The 25,895-nt window shown below is 44.5% G+C and overlaps 2 protein-coding genes across 4 annotated transcripts in view; one reads left to right on the forward strand and one right to left on the reverse strand.

The window, feature by feature from the left end:
* Window positions 1-4,389: 4,389 nt before the first annotated feature.
* On the forward strand, window positions 4,390-8,230 carry C3AR1 (complement C3a receptor 1). Its single transcript, XM_040574757.1, has 2 exons — window positions 4,390-4,636; window positions 6,439-8,230. The coding sequence occupies exon 2, from the start codon at window positions 6,440-6,442 to the stop codon at window positions 7,841-7,843; it is 1,404 nt and encodes a 467-aa protein (XP_040430691.1). The 5' UTR covers window positions 4,390-4,636; window position 6,439; the 3' UTR covers window positions 7,844-8,230.
* A 981-nt stretch (window positions 8,231-9,211) lies between these two features.
* Window positions 9,212-25,895, reverse strand: part of FOXJ2 (forkhead box J2) — a 33,418-nt gene continuing 16,734 nt past the window's right edge. For 2 of the 3 annotated variants that reach the window (XM_040574736.1, XM_040574732.1), the window contains 10 exons: window positions 24,321-24,673; window positions 23,710-23,784; window positions 21,700-21,768; window positions 21,197-21,337; window positions 20,665-20,863; window positions 18,428-18,757; window positions 17,928-18,029; window positions 17,249-17,449; window positions 16,392-16,490; window positions 9,212-11,762 (listed from right to left, as the gene is read on the reverse strand). In XM_040574736.1, coding sequence (XP_040430670.1) covers window positions 11,674-11,762; window positions 16,392-16,490; window positions 17,249-17,449; window positions 17,928-18,029; window positions 18,428-18,757; window positions 20,665-20,863; window positions 21,197-21,337; window positions 21,700-21,768; window positions 23,710-23,784; window positions 24,321-24,653 — 1,638 coding nt within the window. In that variant the 5' untranslated portion in view covers window positions 24,654-24,673 and the 3' untranslated portion in view covers window positions 9,212-11,673. The remainder of the gene's footprint in view (window positions 11,763-16,391; window positions 16,491-17,248; window positions 17,450-17,927; window positions 18,030-18,427; window positions 18,758-20,664; window positions 20,864-21,196; window positions 21,338-21,699; window positions 21,769-23,709; window positions 23,785-24,320; window positions 24,674-25,895) is intronic. The other variant, XM_040574743.1, reaches the window with a different exon arrangement.

Below are 25,895 nucleotides of genomic sequence, written 5' to 3' on the forward strand. Positions count from 1 at the left end.
TCTCAAAGAGTGGTCAGGAACTGGAACGGCCTGCCCAGGGAGGTGGTGGAGTCACTGTCCCTCGTGGTGTTCAAGAAGCACCTGGACGAGGTGTTACGAGATATGATTTTATAGCTTAGTGGGTAGTATTGGTGATAGGAGGACGGTTGGACTAGATGATCTTGTAGGTCCCTTCCAACCTTGTGTTTCTATGATTTTATGATTCTATGGTATTGGGACCAGTATATTTAACATCTTTGTCAGAGATGTGAACAGTGGGATCGAGTACACCCTCAGCAAGTCTGCAGACAACACCAAGCTGAGTGTTGATATGCTACAAGGAAGGGATGCCATCCAAAGGGATCTGGACAGGCTTGAGTGGTGAGCCCATGCAAACTTCATGAAGTTCAGTGAGGCCAAGGGCAAGGTCCTGCATGTGGGTCGGAGCAGTCACAAACATGAATGCAGGCTGGGTGATGAGTGGATTGAGAGCAGCCCTATGGAGAAGAATTTAGGGGTCTTGTTGGATGAAAAACTGAATATGAGCCAGCAATATGCTGTTGCATCCCAGAAAGCCAACTGTATCCTGAGCTGCATCAAAAGAAGTGTGGCCAGCAGGTCAAGGGAAGTGAGTCTCCCCCTCTACTCTGCTCTCGTGAGACCCTGCATAGACTACTGTGTTCAGCTCTGGGGCCTCCAATGCAAGAAGGATATAGGCCTGTTAGAGTGGGTCCAGAGGAGGCCACATAGATGATCAGAGGGCTGGAGCACCTCTCCTATGAAGACAAACCGAGGGTGTTGGGGTTGTTCAGCCTGGAGAAGAGAAGAATCTGGGAAGACCTTATAGTGGCCTTCCAGTGCCTAAAGGGGGCCTACAGGAAAGCTGGGGAGAGACTCTGTCAAGGAGTGTAGTGATAGGACAAAGGATAACAGTTTTAAACCGAAATAAGGTAGATTTAGGTTAGATGTAAGGAAGAAATTTTTCACTCTGAGGGTAGTTAGACACTGGAAGAGCTTGCCCAGAGTTGTTTGTGAGACCCCTCTCTGGAAGTGCTGAAGGCCAGGTTGAATGGGGCTTTGAGCAACCTGCTCTAACAGGAGGTGTCCCTGCCCATGGCATGGGGGATGGAACTAGATGATCTTTAAGGTCTCTTCCACCCAAACCTTTCTAGGATTCTATGATTCTGAATGGGTGCAACTATTTAGTAACTAGTAGACTTACAGTTTTGTAATAAACCTGAAAAAGCAAAGTAAACTGTAGCTCACATTAAGGTTTTAGTCGATTGGTTATGGGGGCCAGTTGAATCTATACAAGATAAATTTCAATATGATCATCCTTATAGACACATTGATGGAGGATGGGCTAGATAAGTGAACAGTGAGGTGGACTGAAAAGTGTTTGACCTGGTGGGCTCAGAAAGTGGTGATCAGAAGAGCTAAATCTGACTAATTGCAGGTCACTAGTGGTATCTGGCAGCAGTCAGCCCTGGTTCTGGTATTGTTTAACTCAACGCTAGGAAGATGAAGCAGGCTCTCTACAAGTCTGCCGATGGTACAAATCTGGCTGACACATCAGACGGCTTTGCCGGCATTCAGAGGTACCTGGACAGGCTGAAGAACTGAGCAGACAAGAACATCATGAAATTCAACAGAGGGACCTACAAAGGCCTTATCCTGACAAAGAACAATCCCATGCACCAGTACATTCTTAGGACTGTCTGGAAAGCAGTGCTGCAGGGAATGGTGACCTTGTGATCCTGGTGGACAAAAAGCTGAGCATAAGCCAGCAATGCACCCTAATGCCCCAATGGCAATTAAGGCCAACAGCACCCACGGCTATGTTAGGACAAGTGTCAGCAGAGGGAAGTGATCCTCCTCCTCTACTCAGCATTGGCGAGGCCACATCTAGAGTGTTAGGTGCTGTTCTGGGCTCCCCAGTACAACGGAGACATGGACATAGCAGAGACTTGTGAAGAGCCAGTAAGATGGTTAAAGGACTAGAACATCCTTCATGCAAGTAAGGGCTGTGACAGCTGAATCTGTCCAGCATGGGGAAGAGAAGACTCAGGGGGATCTTATAAATGTGTGTAACTATCTGATTGGAGCATGCAAAGGAGACGGAGCCAGACTCTTCTCAGTGGTGTCTGGTGACAGGAAAAGGGACAGTGGGCACAAACTGAATTGGGAAATTGTCTGAACACAAAATAATTTATTTTTTTTTAAATTGTGAGGGTGGTTGACGACTGGAACAGATTATCCAGAGAGGTTGGGGAGTCTCCTTCTGTGGAGATATCAAAACAATAGAGTCCTAGGTAATTTGCTCTAGCTGATCCTGCTTTGAGCAGTGAGGTGTACTAGACAGCCTCCAAAGGTCCTCTCCAACTTCAACTACTCTATGATTCTGTGAAATACAGCCTTCCTAAGATAACTCTGTTTCTCAGCTCGGGAAGGGAGAGATCCAGAAGAGCTGAAAAGATGATCGTCATCATCATAGTATGGTGATTTGGGATTAATATCACAGCTGCAAGTCAAAGGTCTGGTTTGATCTGAATAATCATTTTCTGAAAGTGACAAAACATCTTCCTTCCTTCTTGCACCATGTCCGTTTAGTGGCCACATCATTCTGAGGTGTAAAACTGTTCAAACTGCTTGAAAGTTTCATTGGCTTGGAAACATACAGAGGTACCTCATCATCTTCACTCTCCAGAATGAGCTGGTTGGGACAAAAGATACAATGCTTGCTGTGAAGGTTGGGTGCAAGGGAGAGGTTATAGCTGGAGGAATCAGAGCTGAAACAACTGGTAGCAAAGGACCTTCTTGCAAGAGAGGTTTTAACTAGCGCTAGCAAGTCATATGCTGGTGAAAAGGCTGTGCATCCCTTGACCAGTAGAAGCCAATAGGAATACGCTTCTTTCAACAGATCAGTTCATTCAGCTCTCAGATGACTTTCTCAGGGTCTCAGGATTCTCTCAGGCAAGATGGCAGCTGAGAATAGATACAGCTAGAGGAATTGTCTTTGTGGGCTGCTGACAGCCCACCCATCTTTGGGGGATGTCGTGGTTTCAGTTAGGACAGAGTTAATTTTCCTCCTAGTAGCTGGCAGGGTGCTATGTTTTGGATTAGAATGAGAAGAGCGCTGATAACATGCTGATGTTTTAATAGTTGTAGAGCAGTGCTTACACCAAGCCAAGGACTTTTCAGCCTCTCTCTGTCCTGCTAGCGAGCAGGCTAGGGATGCAGCAGAAGCTGGGAGGGGACAGACCCAGGACAGCTGACCCAAACTGGCCAAAGGGGTATTCCATACCATCTGACGTCATGCTGAACAATATATAGGGGTGGCTAGCCGGGGTGGAGGGGGGGGCCGGCTGCTCGGGGATAGGCTGGGCATCGGTCAACGGGTGGTGAGCAATTGCATTGTGCATCACTTATTTCGTACACATTATTACTATTAATACTATTATTATTATTATTATTGTTGTTATTCTTTTCCCTGTCTTAATAAACTGTCTTTATCTCAACTCACAGGCTTCACTTTCCCGTTTCTCTCCCCCATCCCGGAGAGGGAGGGGGGAGGGTGAGCGAACGGCTGTGTGGTGTTTGACTGCCAGCCGGGCTAACCACAACAGGGGAACATCCCATTTTTGGCCTGCCTTCCTGTTTATGGTCATCTGGTCACTTTTTTTTTTTTTTTTGAGTCAGCATTTATGCGTTTCACAGAACAGATAACATGCCCAGGAGCAGAACTCTCCACAATCCTCGTTCACTTTCCAGTTCCAAACCAAAATACTGAGGCCAAATCTTTTATGTCTGGGCTTTGCCATTTCTGCTAGCAGCCTCTTGATTTCCCAAATCAGGTGTGTTGGAGAGGAACCCTGTTGCTACACATTTTAAATGCCTTACCTTTTCTTATAGGGCAGATACATTTTGTGTTACCAGCATTTCAGCTAACCACTTCCAGCTTTTCATCAGTCAAGTTCCTTCTTTAACACACACACACACACACACACCAAAAAAAAAAAAAAAAAGATTACGGTTTGTTGAGTACAATGTTCTATGTTTGGTGAACTAAACTGTCTCAGGCTGGGACAGAAGCTTATCTGGATTGATAAGAATCCAGAATGATAAGAAATGGGATTAGATAGATGAATGTGCCCATCTGACAAAAGATGAAATAGCTATAAAACAGTAGCTCAGACACCTAATGATATCATGGTGGTGTTTGTATTTATGATTTACATGAAGAAAAAGTCAGTGTTATGCCAATAGGCAAGACATCTGATTTGCTATTGTGATCTTGTGTTGTCTTATGGAAACTATATAATAAAGAATGTGTCTGCTTATCACTCCCTAGCTTCCTGTTGTTCTTTGACTCGGGACAATATTTTATTTTGACAGTGGTGAAAGGTTTGGTTTGTTTGCTTGCTTGCTTGGTTGGTTTTATTTTGCTATTTTACCAGCCAATTGCCTTCTAAAGCGTCAAATATGAGTCATTGTAAGCATTTCCTTCAGGGCAGAAAGGGTAGTTTGCATATACATGTACACAGAGGAAAAAAGCAGTTCCTAAAATGTTTTGAGTGTTTCTTTTTTTTTCAGTCACTTCAGAGACAGGACTGATGGTTCTCGCTCCCTGACACACCAAAATAACTGTTTTGCTGGGGTAGGTACAGAATTCTGCTTTCCTCTTCAGCTTGCAGTTTTTTACTGTTCACTTCTAAAAGCCTCTGTTCTCCCTCCAATTCTTGTTTCCATCTTCATAACCGCATAGTAGCCCTCTTAACACTCCTGAAAACATACTGTGGACAGCATTACTGTCTTTACAGCATTCCTTGATTCCCTACCCTCTTCATACCACCTTCTGTAGCTATATGGGGAGGCAGCCAGATTCAGCTCTTGCAGCACTTTTCTGCAGTTGTTCCTGGTAAAGTTGCTTCTGCATGTAACAACAACATCACAGGAAATTGAACAAACTTGTTCGAATTTTAAATTAATACCCTAGTTGCCTTCCAGCAACTTATTTCATAGCTTTCTTCATGGGTCACCCTCACCTAAGCCTGTGAGCAATTGTTACAAAAAAGATAAATTACAATGTCTGTTGCAACTATCTCATTTTCTTTGTGGTGAAAGTTTGAACACTTGTGCACCACTCCACATTTAGACTACATGTTATGCAAGAAAGAATTTGATTATTCAGATCTTTTAATAATATTGTAGATTTAGTCCTGCACACAACAATCCCTGACTGGCATCTAAGTACTGGCATGGAGTTTTAAATAGAATTGGTCTTAGCTGTCTTATTCATGTCTCCTCTGTTGCTTCCGCAGGCTGTATTCAGCTCTTGCCTATGCGGTTTCCTTGCCTTCTAATAATGCTTTTAGGGACCATACAGCAACAACACTATCTTCATTGATTTGGCAAGGGTTTAGTTAACAAGGATTTTATAACCAGTTCTGTTAATGCCTACAGGATAAATATTAGGCTTTTTCTCTCGGACCTATCTTGTCTTTTCTAGATTTCTTCACTTTTCCTTCTTAATTTACTAGTATCTAAGTCCAAGAATGATTGAATAATTAGTATTTCCATTGCCACTTTTCATAGTTTTAAAAACACACTGAATTGTATTGTGGCTCAGTTTTGTTGTCATGCAATAGGACAGCTTTTGGTGCCTAATGGACTCAAGAACATTACTATTGTTCTGTATTTTGTCTTCCTATAACTAAATCTCTGTCATTCTTAAACCATTAATTTCTTGTCTTTCTGCTCATCAAGACTACCTTTTCAAGGATCTAGCAGAGAGCTCAGAACACAGATACATAGGCTAGAAAAGCAAGAAGGAAGTGCTTACTGAGACTTCCCTAAAAAATATCCTTTAGCAAGCATTGTTGCTGTCCTATCTGTTCTATTTATGATGTCAAGAAAGTAGAGCAGGGGTCTTTCATTAAAACAAACATTGCTTTCTCAACCTAAACCTATTTCACTGGTTATGCCAGGAAAAGAAACTGTTCATTTTAAAGAGAAAAGGAACTAAAACGCTTTCTGGAACTTAAAAAGGAACTTAAATGTCTTTCTGAAGAAGAAAATTATGTGCAAAGCTGGAAGTCAATCAGGAAAGACACCTGGTGATTGTGTGGGCATGTGAGTAAAGTGAGAGCTCCATTTTAGAGTGGAGAGTAAAAAGAACCAGACTGAAATCAAAAAGGGTGACAGAAATAGAACATAAGTACATATACAAAATCCCTGTTTGAATAGTGCGACTTACATAGCTTAGCCACCATGAGAATGATGAAGCTGTAGAACAGTCGGATCAGTAGAAGTCTTTAGCACAAACTAGTATAGACTGATGCCTTTGTATCCAGCCAGCTCAGTACTGTTTCCTCAGAGATACTTCAGTATAGATTTAAAAAAAAAAAAAATGGAGAGTATGAATTGCCTACTAATTTGCTTTCTGTTTTATAACTACAGAATGCCTCCACTCCTGATTAATAGCAGTTCACATGAACAGGCTGCTGTACATTATGCACCAGAAACCATTGGCTCCCTTGCTATCTTCATCCTCGTTTTCATCATAGGTATTCCAGGCAATGGGTTGGTTATCTGGGTTGCTGGTCTGAAAATGAAAAGGTCTGTGAACATTGTCTGGTTCCTAAACCTTGCTGTGGCTGACTTCGTGTGCTGCTTATCTTTGCCATTCTACATTGTTCACTTGTTCCTCCACGAACACTGGCCATATGGTTGGTTCCTCTGCAAAATCATTCCATCGATCATAATCTTCACCATGTTTGCTAGTGTTTTTCTGCTCATGGCAATCAGCATTGACCGGTGCCTCCTTGTGATGAAACCTGTCTGGTGTCAAAATCATCGAACGGTGAAATTTGTATCACTAGTATGCAGTGGCATATGGATCCTGGCCCTCATTTTCTGTTGTCCTGTCTTTCACTACCGTGAGATCGTCAACAAAGATGGCAAAACTGAGTGTGGGTACAATTTTGGAGATAATGAAATGCTAGATTATATGGATGACATTGATCCTATAACTAAGTTATTGGAAGAAAACTCACCTTTAGTACCGACTATCATGTATGCTAGCACCATCTTCACTCATCAGCCTGCTGACAATTATCCAGATTTCCAGGCAAAGAGTATAACCACCAACAAAGACGCAACCACAGCAGCTCACCTTTTTTATGCCTCTGTAGATATGCACTCCCTATTAACTTCCACTGCCTATCCTGACATCAGGCTATTGGAATCTGGTAGTGATCTACCTAATACTAACTTGTCTGTACCATCCGATGCTGACCTCCATTTAAATCTACTTCACCTTCCTGATGTTTTGCTTGATTTTGACAGTGACTACAGTGGTAATGACTCACTGGGAAATTTTGATGTGGATCATTATCCTGTACCCTTCGCCTTAATGATAATAACTAGGGCTGTCTTCGGCTTCATGCTCCCCTTTGTCGTAATGACAGTTTGCTATGCTCTTATTGCTTTCAGAATGCGTGCAAGTCAGTTTCATAAGCCACAAGGCAAGATGCTGCGAACAATCACGCTTGTGGTAGCTGCATTCTTCATCTGTTGGGTTCCATTCCATGTAGTTGGGATTCTGTTCCTTGTAGCTACTCCTGGAACAGGACTGAAGTTACTGATCCTCTGGGATCACATCTCTACAGCACTTGCATATGGTAACAGCTGCATAAACCCTCTGCTCTATGTTTTTGTGGGTCGGGACTTCAGGGCAAAGGCACAGCAAACAGTGCAAGGAGTGCTGGAAGGAGCCTTTACTGATGAACCAACACACTCAACCCCTTTCTCCTTTGCCAAAAGCAAGACTTCAACGGACAAGGATGTTAGCAGCACAGTCTAATGCAGGACTTCACCAATGCAGAAAGAAAGAGCTCTGTACATCAATTCTCTGCTTTTTTTTTTTTTGCTCCAACACATCTGATCAATCAACACACCTGCACACAGGGCACTGAGATGGTTCAGATCGCATCAGCAAATGCCCTTTACGTCTTGCGATAAAGAGAGTGGAAACTGGAAATATCAAGAGTAATAATCTTTGACAGATTACTCTGGTGAAACAGGAGACCCAGAGTACTTTAAAGTTTAAAGCAGGCTTGGTGAACGATTTGTGGTGTGATCATGTAGTTTAACTTCTGAATTGCTAGATAAGGAACTTATCAGTTATTTGCATATGTCTACTATAGATGTTCTGCATCTCCTGTCTCTGATAAAATGCAGATGAAATCAACAATGGTGTCTTTCCTTGGAATCCACCATCCCACCTTTCCTCTCATTTGACTATACTGGGGCCTGAGAGGGTTTTTTCTGAAGATAAATCTAGAGGGAAGCACTACATTTTCTTACAGCAGTACATCAGAACTTGTCCCAGTGAGCTGCATTTAACAGACTTTCGTGCCCTGGTAGATGACCAAGATATCTCTTTATCCCAACAAATACATCACTGTACAGTAGTAACTGGCCCAGTTCACAATGTATAACTATGTTCATAAGCATGCACTCACTCACTGTCTCCCCAACATTCACTCCACCAGTAGTCCCAAACTTTCCTTTCCGGAGGTGGCCTGAAACAACCCAAATGTCCATACTGCATTTTAGGATATCACAAGCAGAATTTGAGCAGCTGCCTTCACTGATGAACTAGATTAGATGGCTGCTGGACTATCACGCAGTTGGGAAAACTTTGGAATTGAGAAGCGATAACCTCTAGTCTGACTCCCAGGAAGGTGGACAACTAGCCTCTTTCAGCTCAGTCATGTCCTGTTCTCTAGAAGAGAGATGTGCTTATGTCTTTATTGTAGGAGAGGATAAAAATTGCTTCCAATCAGACTTTTTAGGGGTGTTCCCCAGGCTTGAATGTTCCCTGTTCCTTATTAAGCACTCTAAGGATGTGGTTTAAGGAGTAAGGTCAATAAATGCTATGACAAACAACTAAGCCACGCTATAGTTTTCATTGCCTTTCTGGAAAACATGTGAGTTGAAACACTCACTGATCACAGTTTTGGGAAAACAGCTACAGGGACTTTTGAGTCTTTCTCCTGCAACCTAAACTTCTTAGGTTGTCAATGTACATACAGGTGCAAGCTGTTAAGTTAGAAGTTGGGTGTGGACATGGCTATTTCCAAGGTAGCTGGTAACAAGGTAACTGGCAATTTTCCAAGCCCACCTGTCAGGCACCGCCATAAGAAATTCAATACTGGCACCAAAACAGTTAAACCATAAACATTCACTTTTTCTTTTTATTAAGAAAGCATGCACAAAAATAAACTTGTGAGACCGCACCCCTCTCTCCCTGACCATTGAACAAAACATTGTGGGCCACACCCCTGCGGAAGGGCCTGCAAGAGCTCCCCAAGACAGGCTTGCATCCCTTCGCTCCCCGCAGGCTGGTACCAGCTTGCAGCGCAGAGCTCCGTGTAGCCAACCCGATGCCTTCCCACACACTAACAATGCACATTTATTTCAGGGACAGAGGAATGAGGCTAATTTGCACACTGACCGGCACATATTTACATATGCAAATGAAGAGCGATTGAATATGCAAATGAGGCAAATATGCAAATGAGGAGCACTTGGATATGCAGAAGGAGCCATCTTTCTTGTTTTTTCTTCTGGTGGTTTCAGATATCCACAGGGCCGGCTCTCAGTAACATCCTCTGCAAAGCACTAACTGGCACCAACAAGAGGTTGTCTCTGGTGCCACATTCCACAGAAAACCAATCACACATGCTTCCAAGTTGTGTCGTTCCCATCCTGAGGCAGCAGAGATAACAGCTGACTCCATGTTGAAGTTGGTTCTGGAATTCCTCATTTTTCTTGGAAACACTCAATGATGAACTCCCCCCACACACACACTTAAAAAAGAAAAAAAAAAAAGAAAAGTCCCATCCCCCCCCTCCCCAATACAATGAGACTCTGTCCACTTCCCTGACAAAGATCCAATTGGTTCATCCCTACAGCAAATTTAAAAAGCAATGTTAGTTCCCCACCTTCCTTCAGTCAGAGTAGAGGTTATTACCTCCTCTGCCCCAGGTATGTCAAGCCGCCATGATATTTTGTGTGTCTTGTTCCCTTCATTGGTAAACAGGGAATAAAGTCTGGGGGGAGGCTTTATAAAACATGTAAAGGAAACAAAAGGTTTGACAGAACAGAGCCATACCAGAAAAAAGGGGAACAAAGGACACAGTTTAGGAGAGGAGACACCTCAACACTCACTCCTGCTCCTGCACCTTTTCTGCTTTCCTGATTTGCAAGTGCCAACAGAACCCATCAATTGGGATTTACACTCTATTCCACCATCTATCTCCCCAGCTGAACTGCAAGGGTTTGACCCACCCTCCTCATTTTATACTATACTATACTCTGGCTGTTCAGTTTAAAAATCTGCCCCACTTCGTCCTCTCTTCTAATGCATCTCTTACAAAAATCACTTGTAAGGCCTCCCACTTCCTTGACCAGAGGGTTCAAGCCCCTTGACCAGAAGTCCCCTAATTCACCTCTGTTCTGAGCAGCAGCTTCCTCTTCCCACCATTCGCCCGTTCACAAAGTGGAACCACTGACTAAGAATTTACACCTATGCAGCAAGACACCTGTCGTCATTTTCAAGCCACAGGCAAGGACAGTCTCCAAAAAAGTGCAAGGGGGAGAGGGCCAAATAACAACTGAACAAACTGAACAAATACTGATAGTGAGAAAACTTTTGAATTTGTATATGCAAGTGAGAGTCTCACTGCGTATTTTGAAGAAAGGCTTGAAGGGTTGGTTGTGGGGGGTGAAATTAAAAGCTTTGGGGAACAGACTTCGCTGCATCGTGACACCCCCTGACTGCTTCTTTTACCTGATGGGTATGCAGACTTCACCTCCCTGGAGACTGCAAAAGGCAGTGTAGAAAACAGGTCAGGATTCCCTCAAAATCGTTCTTGGTCCTCACAGATGGCACTGCATTCTGAAATCCACATCTGCTACATTCTCATTTCTCCAAACTCAGGTCTTCCCTCCCAGCTCAGCTCTGTTCTCCCTACTTCAGAGATTACCCTCTCTTTGTACTTGGGATATCTACTACTTTTCTTGCTTTTTCTGCGGGTGCGAGAAAGTTCACAGAGCTAAGATCACCCCTCCAGTGTCCCTTTAGCCCCCGACCTTTACAACATTTAAGAAACAACATAACTACAGGCTCCCAGGGTCCACTAGACTCTCTCACTCCGGTAGCCAATATAACAGATTCACTGGCCACCTCGAAGGGAAAGAGGGATTGTTAAACGCAAAACGATGGAGGCAGAGAAAGATGCACTCGAGGATTCAACCTTCCGAGGTCTTTTCGTGGCACCAAGGAACCATCTTTCTGCCCTCCATAGGGCACCACGCAACATGAAAGAGTCAATCTGATGCGTCCGAGGCCACCAGAGGAGGGGAAGGGCTGTGCTCAATTATTGATAATAACAATAATAATAATAATAATAATAAACAAAAGAAGAAAAAGAAGATAAAACAGGACGCAAGGAAGGATTATCTTCGGCAGCATCTTGCGGTGGCTTCTCTGGCGGAGATAGAGAATATATATCTATATACAGGCAAGGTAGGGAGGCTGGGGAAGGTGGTACAGCACCATTCACCCCATGTCCCCCTCACCTCCCGCGTCCTTCACAAAGGACGGGCTCTTAAGTCTGTAACTCGCTAAGTGATCAAGTCCCAGTCGAAATCATCGGGGATTTCCTCATTGGCACCTGGAGGAGGCCCTGGAGGCCGAGGGACCAGATGGTGAGCTGAGCCAAAAAAAAAGAGAGAAAGGGAAAGAACAGTTAGAAGAAAAAACATTGTACTTTTTTACAGCAGGCCTTTGGCCAAAGAAATCATAGAAGCATTGTGGACTTCCTTCCAGCAGTTTAACAAGCAAGAACACTACTGGCATGAATTTCTTACCGTCAGACAGCACCTACTAATGTCTGTAGGTGGTGTGCTGTGTAATTCTCCACAGCAGCTTCTATAGAGGTTCAGTCTCAGCTTCCTTAACTTTCCTCACAGCTAATTGCTGATAGAATACAAAGGACTTCAGCAACAGAAACTTCTCATGTAATCTTTCCTTCGAGCAACCAACTGAAGGTGAGACTGGACTGTACGATGATTTATGTGAGGTGAAAAAAAAATTATTTTTTTTTTCCTTGAAATTCTAAACCCTGCCAGAGCACTAATGGAGGGTCCCTTGCAGTCCAATCTCTCTCTACCCTCAGTGCTTCATCAGAGAAGCACTTTGTTTTGGGAGAAATGCACAGAGGACTTGGGAACCAGTTCTTGCATTTGTGATATTATGAAGAGGCTACCAAGCCTGGTGGGGTCTGAAGACTACCATCCATTCCTACTCTTTCATGTAGGATCAAGTGAGACTGCAACAAAGAGACTCTGAAATATAAAAAAGGACTTTATGTCCCTCAGAAAGATGTTGAAGTGATCAGGAGTGCAAGTAGCGTTCTCCTCTACCCTGCCAGCTGGTGACTGGGACCCAAGAAGGAGGAGATGAATGGACCAAGTGAACAATTGGCTGCGAGGCTGGTGTTAAGCTCAAGGTCCTACAAGCTCAGAGGTACTTTTGAGAGACTGGGCACACTGACACTAGATGAGGTGCACCTGGCCAGGTGGGGCAAGAGTGTTCTGGGCAACAAGCTGGCTGGGCTTATCAGAAGGGCTTTAAACTAGATGCGGCAGGGGAAGGGTACATGCCTCTGAGTGATGGAAGTGAACCTGGGAACACTGTCTCTTTAGGAAACAACAGAGAAATACTGGAGAACTGTCCCCAAGCAGTTAGGAAGGGTTCCTCTGAAAATGCAATGAGACCAATAGCCCAGCTGAAGTGCCTCTACACCAACGCACACACCATGGGAAACAAGGAGGAGGAGTTGGAAACAATGGTGCAATTAGAAAAATATGACCTGATTGCTATCGTGGAATCATGGTGGGACAAATCACATAACTGGAACACTGGAATAGAGGGCTACAAGCTTTCCAGAAGAGATGGGCAGGGAAGGAAGGTCGGGTGTTGCCCTCTGTGGTAGGGAATGGATTGATTGTGAAGAGAAACCTCTAAGGAACAGCCATGTGTAGTGGGTTTACGTGGCAAGGTTTTGGTAGCAGGGGGCCATAGGGGTGGCTTCTGTGAGAAGAATCTAGAAGTTGCCCCATGTTAGGTAAGGGCCCCACTGCTGACCAGAGCCGAGCCACTAAGTGATGTTGTTTTGCACCTCTGTGAGAGCATATTTAAGAAAGGGAAAGAAAACGCTGCGCCACACAGCAGCTGGGAGAGAGAGAGGAGTGAGGAACAGCCTTGCAGGCACCAAGGTCAGTGAAGAAGGAGGGGGAAGAGGTGCTCCAGGCGCCGGAGCAGAAGTTCCCCTGCGGCCTGTAGTGAGGACCATGGAGAAGCAGGCTGTCCCCCTGCAGCCCATGGAGTACCACGGTGGAGCAGGTGGACCTGCACCGACAGAGGCTGCAGCCTGTGGAAGACGCCTGCCGGAGCAGATTCCAAGCCGGACCTGTAGCCCGTGGAGAGGAGCCCACGCAGGAGCAGGGGGTCTGGGGGGCGCTGCTGCCTGTGGGGGACCCAGGTTGGAGCAGTTTGCTCCTGAGGGATGGACCCCGTGGTACAGACCCATATCTGGAGCAGTTCTTGAAGAGCTGCTGCCTGTGGGCAGCCCACGCCAGATCAGTTCAGCAAGGACTGCATCCCGTGGGAGGGACCCCACAGCACAGGGGACGAGAGTGACCGAGAAGGAGCGGCGGTGAAGAAGCGCTATAGACTGACCATAACCCCCATTCCCCCTGTTCCCCTGCGCCGCTCGGGGGGAGGAGGTGGAAGAGGGTGGATGGGGGGGGAAGGTGCTTTTGGTTTCTTTCCTTTGTTTCTCGCTTCTCTAGCTTGTTAGTAATAGGCAATAAATCTTACTATCTCCCTATGCTGAGTCTGTTTTGCCCGTCACGATAATTACTGTGCGATCTCCTCGTCCTTACATCAATCCTTGAGCCCTTTTCATCATATTTTCTCCCCGTTCCTCTTTCAGGAGGGGGAGTGAGAGAGCGGTTGTGGTGAAGCTCAGCCACCCACCCAAGTAAAACCACCACACCATGGACAGGTTGAGAGCTTGTGGGTAAAAGTTAAGGACCGGAACAATAAAGGGCACCTTGAGTTGGGGCCTACTACAGGCTGCCTGATCAAGGGGAGCCTGCTGATGAGGACTTCTTGCTTCAACTACAAGAAGCGTCATGCTTGCACACTCTCATCCTGATGGGGGACTTCAACCACACAGATGTCTGCTGGAAAAGCTACACAGCAGGCTGTAAGCAATCCAGGAGACTCCTAGAATGTGTTGAGGAGAACTTCCTGGTCCAGGTATTAGACAAACCTATCAGAGGAGAAGAGTTACTGGACCTGATGCTTACCAGTGCAGATGAATTCTTTAAAGAAGTTAAGATTGGAGGCAGTCTGGGCTGCAGTGACCACACCTTGGTTGAGTTTGTAATCTCAGGGAACATGGGCCTGGCGAAGGGCAAAGTCAGGACCCTGAACTTCCAAAGAGCAAACTTTCAGCTATTTAAAGGCCTAGTGGATGAGATCCCCTGGAATACCATCCTTAGGGACAAAGGAGCTGAACAGAGCTTACAATTCTTTAAGGATGTTCTTCTTAAGAGCACAAGAACTCTCCATCCACCTGTCTAAAAAAGTGAGCAGGGAGGGCAGAAAACCAGGATGGCTGCACAAGGACCTGCTGGTTAAACAGGTGCAAGGAAGAAATGCACAGACAGTGGCATGAGGCAGGGACACGTGGCCTGGGAAGAGTACACAGATGCTGTCTGGATGTGCAGGGATGGGATTAGGAAACCCAAGGCATGGATGGAACTGAGCTTGGCAAGGGATGCAAAGAATAACAAGAAGGGATTCTATAGGCACATTGGCCAGAAAAGAAAGGTCAAGGAGAGTGTTCCCCCTCTGATGACCAAGAAGGGTGAACGGGTAACAACAGACATGGAGAAGGCTGAGGTACTTAACAGCTTGGCCACAGTCTTCACTGCCAGTCAGGCTTCGCATGTCTCCTATTTCCCTGAACCTGTAGATGAGGGCTGGGGAGCAAAGTCCCTCCCACCATAAGCAAAAAGCAGGTTCGAGACCATCTGATGAAACTAAACAAGTACAAGTCTATGGGGCCTGACAACATGCATCCCAGGGTCCCGAGGGAACTGGTTGATGGAGTTGCCATGCCACTCTCCATCATATTTGAAAAATCCAGGCAGTCAGGTGAGGTCCCTCGTCACTGGAGGTGGCGTGAAGGTTGCACTCAGAGAGTAGTGGTCAATGGCTCTATGTACAGGTGGAGGCCAGTGACGAGTGGTGTCCCTCAGGGATCTGTCCTGGGACCGGTACTGTTGAGTATCTTTATCGACATAGACAGTGGGGTCAAGTGCAGCCTCAGCAAGTTTGCAGATGACACCGAGCTGAGTGGTGCAGTCAGTACAACCAAAGGAAGGGATGCCACCCAAAGAGACCTGGACAAGCTTGAGAAGTGGGTCCACGTGAACCTAATGAGGTTCAACAAGTCCAAGTGCAAGGTGCTGCACCTGGGTCAGGGCAATCCCAGACATGAGGACAGACTGGGAGAAGCACTCACTGAGAGCAGCCCTACAGAGAAGGACTTGGGGGTTCTGGTGGTTGGAAAGCTCAACCTGAGCCAACAGTGCTCACTTGCAGCCCAGAAGGCCAATGGCATCCTGGGCTGCATCAACAGAGGAGTGGCCAGCAGGGCAAGGGAAGTGATTTTCCCCCTCTGCTCTGCCCTTGTGAGGCCCTATCTGGAGTACTGCATTCAGATTTGGGGCCCCCAGCACAAGAAAGATGTGGATCTGTTAAAACGGGTCCAGAGGAGGGCTACACAGATGATCAAGGGGCCGGAGTACCTCTCCTATGAAGAACGGCTGAGAGAGCTGGGGATGTTCAGCATGGAGAAGAGAAGGCTCTGGGGTGATCTCACTGCAACCTTTCAGTACTTAAAGGGGACTTACAAAAAGATAGAGACTCTGCTCAATCAGATAATGACAGGATGAGGGGCAATGGTTTTAAACTAAAAGAGGGGAGATTTAGATTAGAGGTTAGGAGGAAATTCTTCACTCAGAGGGTGGTGAGGCGCTGGAACAGGTTGCTCAGAGAGGCTGTGGATGCCTCATCCCTGGAGGTGTTCAAGACCAGGTTGGACGAGGCCCTGGGCAACCTGATCTAGCAGGTGGCATCCCTGCCCATGGAAGGGGGGTTGGAACTGGATGTTCTTTAAGGTCCCTTCCAACCCAAGCTGTTCTGTGATTCTCTTTGTTTTCAATGTTCTGTGGTATAAATATGCCTTAACATTGCCTCTTACCTGGTCGATTATATCCTGGAGAATCCTGGGTGGAAATCTGGTACATAGGAGATGGCCCGGAGAAGAGATGGGGAGGCTGGGGCTGACCATAAGAGTTCACTGTGGAATGAAGTAAAACAAACTATTAATGTTCTGGTCAGCTGTCTTGGTCCTGACTGGGTTGCAGCTCAGCCATAAAGCAACCCATTCAAACCTATGGGATACTGAGGTGGTGTTCAGTTGCTGGGTCCTAACCACAAGCTATAGCTTGGTCAAGGATCTTGTTCTTGGCACCTGCAGGAGTTTCTCCTATTAGTAAAGATTTTTTTTTTCCATTGAAAAATGTCAGAAGATGGCTCAATATTTATTTATTTTTTTGAACTCATTTAGTTTAGCACTAGGCAACACACACCATCACAGTTGTACCAAGACCATGTTATCCTCTGCACTCAGCTCAGAGAGCATCCTCTTACTTTTTGTCAAGTCATTCCTTCTCTAAAGTGAGAGCGAAAGCTTTCTGTTTTACAGCTCCTGCCATCCAGAACAGTAAACTCTAAATCTTACCATTACCAAACAAAACAAACAAACAAAAAAACCCTTCCCCTTCTCTCTTTCCAGGTTAATCTTTTAAATGTATTTCTGTCTGGACAGGTAGCCTTTCAGCAGTACGCATCACATAATAATGGTGTATCTAGGCCGTAAACATAGGACATCCTAATTCTTTAAAGTCAGAGGAGACTGAGTTGGTATGGACGGCTTCTGACAGCCCAGCCCTGAACTGCTTGCTGCTGCACTGACTAGCAAGGTGGCAAGTAATTTAGGATATTCAGAGAACTGCACCTTCATTAGCATGGCATTTCAGTTTCCATCCCAGTTACCTTGGTTCATGGATTGCTCCTGTTTGCCACTGTTCAGGGCACAAGAATCAGAGATTCGAGGGGGCTGCTGTGGGCCAACCAGATGAGGGAGCTGACCAGTCTGGGTAAGGAAGTGATTAAGGGAGTCACAGAGGTTGGCAATATGGTGTTGATCCAGCGTCCAGTTCTTCCGCTCAGCCTGGCGCAGACTCTCCATCAGCTCTGCAGAGTACAAGAACGGTGTCAAAGACAGCACTAATACTGCAGTCTTCCCTGTAAAGAGTTTTTGTTTTCTACCTCTAAATCTCACCTTCCCCCCACAAACCCAACTTCATTGCTTTCAATCGGTAACTAGACTACTAGAGAGCTCCCTTTTTAAGGTGTTGTCTCACTGACTCAGGTAAGGGAGGGAGGGAGGAGCAGAAGGGAAAAAATCTTGATTAGGTTTCTGACATCTATAAATTAATACCTCCTGCCCAAAATTTCTACAGCATTCAAGTGCTTTAGGGTCTTTAATAGAACCCATGAAATAGGACACCTCATTTTACAAATGGAAGAGTTGAGTCACTGAGAAACCAACAAACTTGACAAAGCTAAACTGAAAAAAAATCCAAAACACTGTGCACAGCACTCCCAAATTTTATAGATTACAGTCCCTAGTCACTAAGTGACTAGACCTCATCACTAGGCCAACACTGACCTGAGAATTGGGAGTGCTCAATGCTAGACCAGTTCAGCCGGTTTACCATCTTGAAGCTTTCCTTCAGGGAATCAATGTTGGAGCACCAATCAGGGGGAAACGCTGGAATGAAATAGGTAAAAAATTGTTACAGTACAGAATACACTTTCCCTCCATCCCTTAATACAAAATGACTGTCCACTCTTCACCAAGGATCCTAATGCTATAGTAGCTAGAAAACCTTTTTCTCTTGGAAGACCAGGTGTGGTGCCTCCCTTTTCATTTAGTCCCTGACTTTATTCTGCATCCCTAAACAGAATCCCAAACCCAGTGTGACTGTATCCCTCTTTCCTTCAGTAAGAAGGCAATTTCCCTTTCATATTTCAATCATAATCATTTTCACCCTTTTTCTACTCACATTGCAGGTACCACTTAGGGAAAGCTCACTTGTGGAATTTCTGTCTGAGGGCTCCCCATTGCTCTGTCTTCCCCAGCTGTTCTTTCCATCAACCCTGACTTACCAAAGCCAGCATTGTTGATTGAAGCCTGTGACTGCTGCTGCTGCTGGTGCTGATGTGGCTGCTGCTGTGGGTGGGAGTGTGGGTGATGTTGTTGATGCTGGTGGTAGCCTCCATGTTGCATTGGAGGAGGGTGCATGGACATCACTGGTGGAGGGACATAACTTTCACCACCCTGCTGCTTTCCCCCTTGGGACGGGCAACCGTCTGGGGTTGGAGTGTGGAGTGGGGGAGCAGCACCCACTGCTGAGGGACCCTGCTGCTGCTGCTGCTGCTGGTACATGTAGTAGTTGTGGTTGGAGGGTTGCATGTCACCAAGGAGAGAAGAGAAACCTGTGCGGTGAAAGAGGAGGGAGCTTTAAGAGCTGTTTGAATCAGACCTCTGGTTAAATTATCCATCTCTAATTTCACACTGCTCATCCTGCTATTTATGAAGCTTTTGGAATGCCCTCTGGAGGCTGCCAACAATTAGCACCTTTATAGTTATGTTCTCACTGTGCTCCAGGTCCTGTTCAAAACAAAAGGCTCTACAAGAAAGCCCCAGCAGAAGTTAACCTTTTAGTACAGCGTTAGGCACTTAAATGCCTCCTTGGATTTTTCCCATATATACCAGGTAACGCAGGTTTTCTGGAAATTTCATGCCCATGTTGTTTTCCTAGAAATGACCACAAGCAAACTTAAGCAACAAAACACTTACAAAATAAAGAAGTTGATAAATCTGATTTGCTGGTTCCAAAAGCTCCTTTCAGCTCCTATCCTACAAGCAGCATGGTCTGGAACCGTCACAGTTTTTCCTCACACAGATCATTAAAAGTCACACATTCTATTGCTTTTACACACAGAGCACATGTCAGGGCTCCTTTGTTATGGATTCTATGAAACTGATTCTATTACTTTAATTTCTCCCAATTCATTGGGTGTGTCACTTCTATCCTCTTCCATTTCAGACATCATCTGCGTGCAAAAGCATCAGGTGTTATCCATTATTCCCCACATCAGGAGCTCCTGCTGTCTCCTATGTCTGCTTTCCCAGTTCATTGTCACCTTACATTGTTGAACTTCTGAGAACAGTCACAGTGAAAGGCATTACATGCCCACTATTCTGAGCTATCCATTCCTTACCTTCAGTGACCTTCCCTGACCATCTGCAAGCAAGCCTCAGTTTTTCACTAGACCCAGAATCAACCCTTAGACCATCCTACTAATGGTAATGGAACAAAAGGGTCAATATTAACATCTTAACTCAAAAGTTGCCAACACAATTTCCTCAAAAACTGCAACTTTTCCTAGACTACCTTACAGCTGAAGAATTGAAAAACAGACCACTGCTGAACTTTTACAAAGGCACACAAGGGAGTCAAGGTTCTTCTCCACATTTTTGTAGCTTTCTCATTGTACAACATCTCATACAACAGAATCCTACTAGTAATCTCAAGTGCAAGCGTGATGAAAGTAGTAAATGTAATAGCTTGTTATTTCATTGAAACTACAAATTTCAAGAGGCTCCTCGTCTAGAGTAGCAAACTCTGCCTGCACTGTATGATAGCTGACAGCACAGGTGAAATGCTCATCTAATCATATATTCCTTCCTACACCAGACTAATATTTAGAAGAATGTTTAAAGATCGGGACAGCAACTGAGGACTCTCCTGAAGTGTTTTCTGCAGAAACACAGATCTCATCTCATCCCTACAGCGATTCTGCCCTCTGGTGGCTGGTTCCTCAGTCACAGAAATGTGAGCTATGAGTGGAGTTACAGGCTTTCCTTCCCCACAAAGCTCAATTCTCCAAGGTCTCATACAAATTCTGCTTTTCAAAGATCTTCACAGTGACGACCTTCCATTCTCTTTTGGGGGAAATTCCACTGCCTAAATGCAACAACCCTCTCCCTCTTACAGTTTCTAGCTTGTCAGATTGTGAATATTTTTCAGACACACTGTTCTTCAGGACTTGATTTCTCTACACTTCTACCATTTTAGTATTTGCTTTTGTATCAAAAAGAGATATTTTTAAATCATAATCCTTTTTATTCTGAGTGAACTAGTGGGGAAGCAATAGAGAAAGGGCAGGCAGGCTTCTTATCTGCTTCTGGCAGAACTAATTACAGAATGCCAAAGAAGGAAAGTCTGTTTGCACAGGCTTCTAGAAGAAGAAAGACCTGAAAGCGTAAGGATAGATCAGTGAACAAGACTGTGTAGGCATATACCTGCCCACCCCATGTGACACATACTGTTACTCACCGTGCTGAGAGGAAGATGATTTCTCCAGCATGGATTTGTAGAGGTTTCGGAAGGACCAGCTAAGATCCTGGAAATTGATCTCAGAGTAGGAGAACTTGAAGTCATGGTTGGCACTGTATAGCGGGGGTGGCACATCGGCCCCTTCACGGCCCTGCCCCCCGGCTACAGTAGAGGCAACATCCACAGGTCCTGCAGCCTGCTAAAAGGACCACACGTGACAGATATAAGGCCTTGGCTTTATACTAGATTTTGTAACTTTTGACAGGGATCCAAACACTACCTACAGGTAGAACATGCACTGCTATCTCCTATCACTTAGCTCATCTCCCAACAGACCATCCCAAATGCCATTTTCCTTGACAGAAGTTAACCAACCACCCCCCCCATAGCACACTGGCTCCAGCCATCCAGCCCTTTCTTAAATGTCACTTCCTCCTTATTTTCTGTCTGATTAACTTCTTCCCTTCCTTTTATTTTTCCCTCCCCCCCCTCCTCACTTCTTAAGGCTTCTGTCCTTTTCTCCACTGCTCACCTGACTGTAGTTGGCAATGGGGGCAGTGCTCTGGAGTGACAGTTGAGGGGTGGCCTCAGATGGCAAAGAGGCTTCTGTGCTGACTGGAACAGCACCTCGGGGGCTCTTGCTTGCCTCTTGCTCTGGGGAGTCTTGTGGTATCTGTGGATGGGGAAGAAGGAGAAAAGAAGCCCAAATCAAAAACAGATGGAGAAGTGAAACTGCAGATGGGAAGCCAGCTCCCCCACTGTAGTTCATGGCTTAGAAAACGGGAGGACTAGGCCTTAGTCACCGAAGAGACAGGATAAAGTACTTTAAGCATTATTAACTTAGCTACCAAATAGCAGCAGCAACAGCCAATCAGCAAGATATACACGTTAATTCATTCAGTTCTAGCCTTTGTTTCCCCAGTGTGCACACTTTGCCCCCAAAATGACAGCATCATCTGGTGCTGGAAGGGCTCCTTGGAACAACAAGGGAATTCCCCCTCCTGCTCCATGCTGTCAGGAAAGAGTAACACTCACGTCATCATCGGGAGGATGCCGCCTCTTGCGAGATATATCTGGACACGTATCTATTGTCCAATAAGAGCCCTGGAAAGAAGACCCAGTGGTGAATTACTGTATTACTAAATCAGAGTGCTTCCTGCAGCAGGGATTTACTGCCTCAAAAAATGCCACATCTACTAAACATTAGGACCACCAGGACCACCCTGAATATCAGACAACCAAGACCTGGGTGCTGGAAACAGAGGATGCTCTCTTGCATCATGTTGTATTGAACAATGAGGTATGATGCTACTGGTGGAAGGCAGAATGCTTTACATTTCCATCACTTTGAGACAGGACACCAAGAAGAGCAAGAGATGTTTTGATCCAAGACAGACCAACTCTTTTGGGCCTATACGCCCCCCTTCAGTACCTTCCTCACAGTATGTTATTTTTTATTGACTAATGAGGACCAACTCAGTGTTCAGACTGGGCAAAAAGAACTAGAAGGATCCCTTTTTCCATGCTTGTGAGATTTCACTTTAAGTACCGTGTCCTTTTGGGGACTTCCCGGGTAAGAAAGACATTGACATAAAAGAATACATCCAATGGAGGACCACCATGTTGGCTAGGGGATTAAAATGCATGACGTACAAGCAGTTCACATAGACAGATCTGTTTAGGCTGGAGAAGAGAAGGGTAAGGAAATCTAACCACTGTCTTCAACTATGTGATAAAATTATAAAGATGACAAAACCAAACTCTTCTCAGATATGCACAGCACAAAAATAAGATGCAACAAACACAAGTTACATCAAGAGAAATTCCAATCAGATATAAATGATGGTGGTGCATTACTTAAACAAGTGCCCATCAAAGACCTGAACAACCCAATCATGTCCTGTCTGATAAGCTGGGAGAGGGGGGGAGAGTGGTGTTTGACCTCCTGAGGTCCCTTTCAACCTGAAATAGTCTATAATTCTGTCAGTTTGTTGTTTTCTGAAGCAGTATACACAGAACTCCAGGGTGTGATTTAACTCATTTTGACCTCCGATTGAACCTGAATAATCAGTGACAAGCACAGGATGGGTTATCATTACAAACCCAGCCCAAAATGTCAATGAGCACCTTCAAACATGTACTCTGAAGTCAGTCACGATTCCCTGGAATAAGCCATATAATCAATAGTATTTTTGAGCAGTGGTCTTCAGAGACCTTACTTCAATTTTTAGATGCCAACTGAGCATCACCTAGTCCTTCAAATATAACCTGAAAAGGCCTACACAAAGGCCTGGCAACTTTAGGATGCAGAGGGATGGAGGAAAGTTAAAATAAATAAATAAAATAAAAGCTTTCTGTCTAAATGCATAGTTTCTCATCCCCACCATCTTCTTCTGCTTGTTTGTTTTGTAAAAGTAACAATATCTGCTTGCCATGTCTTGGTTTTGCTAGCAATTCTCCTTTACAATTATTACATACTAACAGAGCTTTATCAGCCTTTACTAACACATCAAATTACTAAATTCTTAACTTATACTTGTAACTGATATCTACAGATCTGAACTACCTGATCAAGACATTTTTTTCCCCAATGCCAAATTGTCTGCAGTCTGCATAAGTAGTTCTGCTCTCACTTCTCTGGATCTTGCCTCCATGAAACCTATGATGTCATGTCATAATCCTGCCATGCACCATCAGCCACTAAAGTCTTTCATAATAGAACAGGTTGGACCAGACCCACATCGTAAAGATGAAGAAGAAACAAAACTGAAAAAGTACGCTCAGCCCTATTTAGTCCTTTTTCCATTATCTTTAAAGTTAACAGAAGATCACAGATCAGAAAAAAGTGCTAAAACCATTTAGGCCCCTTTACAGGTTCCCTTTAAGCAAATGCTTCTGTAGCCAAGCATAGCAGTAAATCTTACTACTGCTTCCATTTCTGCCTGCACTTTAGGTTTCAAATTCCAGTCATGAGTTAGAAAGAGCAACCTCTGCTTATTCCTTGCAGTTTAAAATGTCTTGCCCAGGAGCATGCAGATTTCTTACCTTCCCAGGATCATCCCTCGGTCGAGGCACTTTTCGAAAACACTTATTCAGAGAGAGGTTATGACGAATAGAGTTCTGAAGAGAAATTGAGAGATACAGGTAAGTGCTACAACAAAAAGGTACAGCCTTCTGTGTATGCTCAGGAGTGGGTAGAGAAAACAGAAGGGTAGCGTATACTCAAAAGCCAAACCTCACTACATATACCCACCATGCAGCAGAACAGAAGCTTAGGAAAGGAGAGGAATAGAATAGGCTGAGTAACTGGGGCTGAACCACCTATACAAATACAAAAGGTACAGTGAAAATAGTATCAGCGTGATGCAGAGACTGGTAGTAATGTGGGTTTTGTGGGTTCTTTTTGTTGGTGTTGTTTTTTTGTGGTGATTTTCTTCCCTCTTTTCCCCAGGATTCTTCTTAAGGGCCACCACATACACGCAACAAAAATCTCAGAAAAAATGGGACCTCCATCTCTCTTCATTTCTTCCAAATGGTCAACTTAATTTCACATCTGTTTCTCTTTATTTTGCTCAGTGAGCATATTTGGCACAGAACTAAGAAAATAACGTCCGTTTATTAGACAGAAAGGGCACTTTAGCTATGGAAGTCCTTACCTTCCAACCAATACCAGCATTTTTGTAGTAGGGAAAATTGTCACAGATCCAACGATAGATCTCACTAAGTGTCATCTTCTTGGCAGGCGATGAGTTGATTGCATACGTGATCAGAGTGGCATAGCTGTAACGTGGCTTCCCATCTTGATGCACTGCAGCCTCATCCTTACTGAGAGTAGCATTGGGATCAGTTGGTGAGCCTGGAGGACACTTTCGGGCAGCCCCTGGAGGTCCCGCTTGTGAGGAACCCCCTAGTTTTTCAATAGTAGCTCTTAAAGTAAGCTGTGGGAGCCAGTCAATGGAGGTGAGGCTGCTTTCCAGGTCAGAGGCCATGATGCTGGAAGCAGGTGTATCTGTGAGAAGACCAAAAAGCAGAATGAAAACTCCTGATACACAAACAAGGTAAACCATAAGAACAGAAATATCCATTTGCATTCCCCTTCTCTACTTCTTCCCCTATCACAAAATACCTGAGTGAAGATCATCCTACTTTGTATACATTATTCACAGACAGATATAATCATCCAAAAAGGCCTACCACTACATCTCCAGGAGGACCATTCTTGCAAGGACAGCACTGACGATAACTTTGCTAGGACAGCCTTATCCAGAGCATCCCAACTGTTCTCAGATAAAGAACCAAGATCTATTCAAAGGACATGGACCTTCTTCAGCAGCTATATCACATTCATTCCTTTACTACCTAAGTAATATAACCTTGAGACCTTCACCAAGACTAGCTGTAATACAGTAGGTTTATTGTGTCATGTAAGAGGAGGATCATGGCTAAAAGGGAATACTCAATCATTCACACCATATCCAAACCACAATGGATCTAATGATCTAATTAAGATCATCTGGAAAAGTCAGGACTGTGACTATCTTAATTTGGGGAGAAATTAATTTCTCTCTAACGCCCACTCTCTCTTTTTGCATCAGGTGACATTATAATTAATCCTATTCCTTAGGGCTAGGATTACATATCTCATTTTAAAACACCAAGATCATGCATAATACTATATATAGATAATTACATCTACCATGTCGAGGTGGAACAGACTATATAAAGCTTGTAATAGTTAAAGCTTTGCCTACCATAACCCATTTTTCCTAAATATACATACAATTTTGATTGCGTTAAATTTTGCTGAATTCACGAAATAACAAGTAAATATTTTGCCCAAATCTGAGACACAAGAAAAACTGACTTATCTAACCTCACACTACAAGCTTGCCACAGGGTAGAAACAGACTCAGGATCTTTCTTTTCATAAATATTACATATTCCCCCCCAACCCCCCCAAAAAAATTAAAACGCACCTGTCCAACATGACTAGCACTTGTACCCAGGGTTTCCTACTTAAATATTTTATAGGAATAAAATATTTAATAGCAGAAACATGGATGAACTTGATCACAGTACAAAAAGCTTATATGCTGCCTTTTGGAGTAGTCAGGGCATCATAAAGAACATTATTTTTACTTGCAATGAGAAGCATCGTTATCGTTTGGACTGAGATAGTTTCCATGGTCATAACCTGCACTGCTCTGCACTTAATCATTGAATACAAAGAA

Source organism: Cygnus olor, chromosome 1 (assembly GCF_009769625.2).
Source record: "Cygnus olor isolate bCygOlo1 chromosome 1, bCygOlo1.pri.v2, whole genome shotgun sequence".
In the NCBI taxonomy this organism is placed as follows: Eukaryota; Metazoa; Chordata; class Aves; order Anseriformes; family Anatidae; genus Cygnus; species Cygnus olor.

Bases quoted from the DNA above. Each gene is read 5' to 3' on its own strand.
- C3AR1 (XM_040574757.1), top strand. From the start codon at position 6,440: ATGCCTCCACTCCTGATTAATAGCAGTTCACATGAACAGGCTGCTGTA.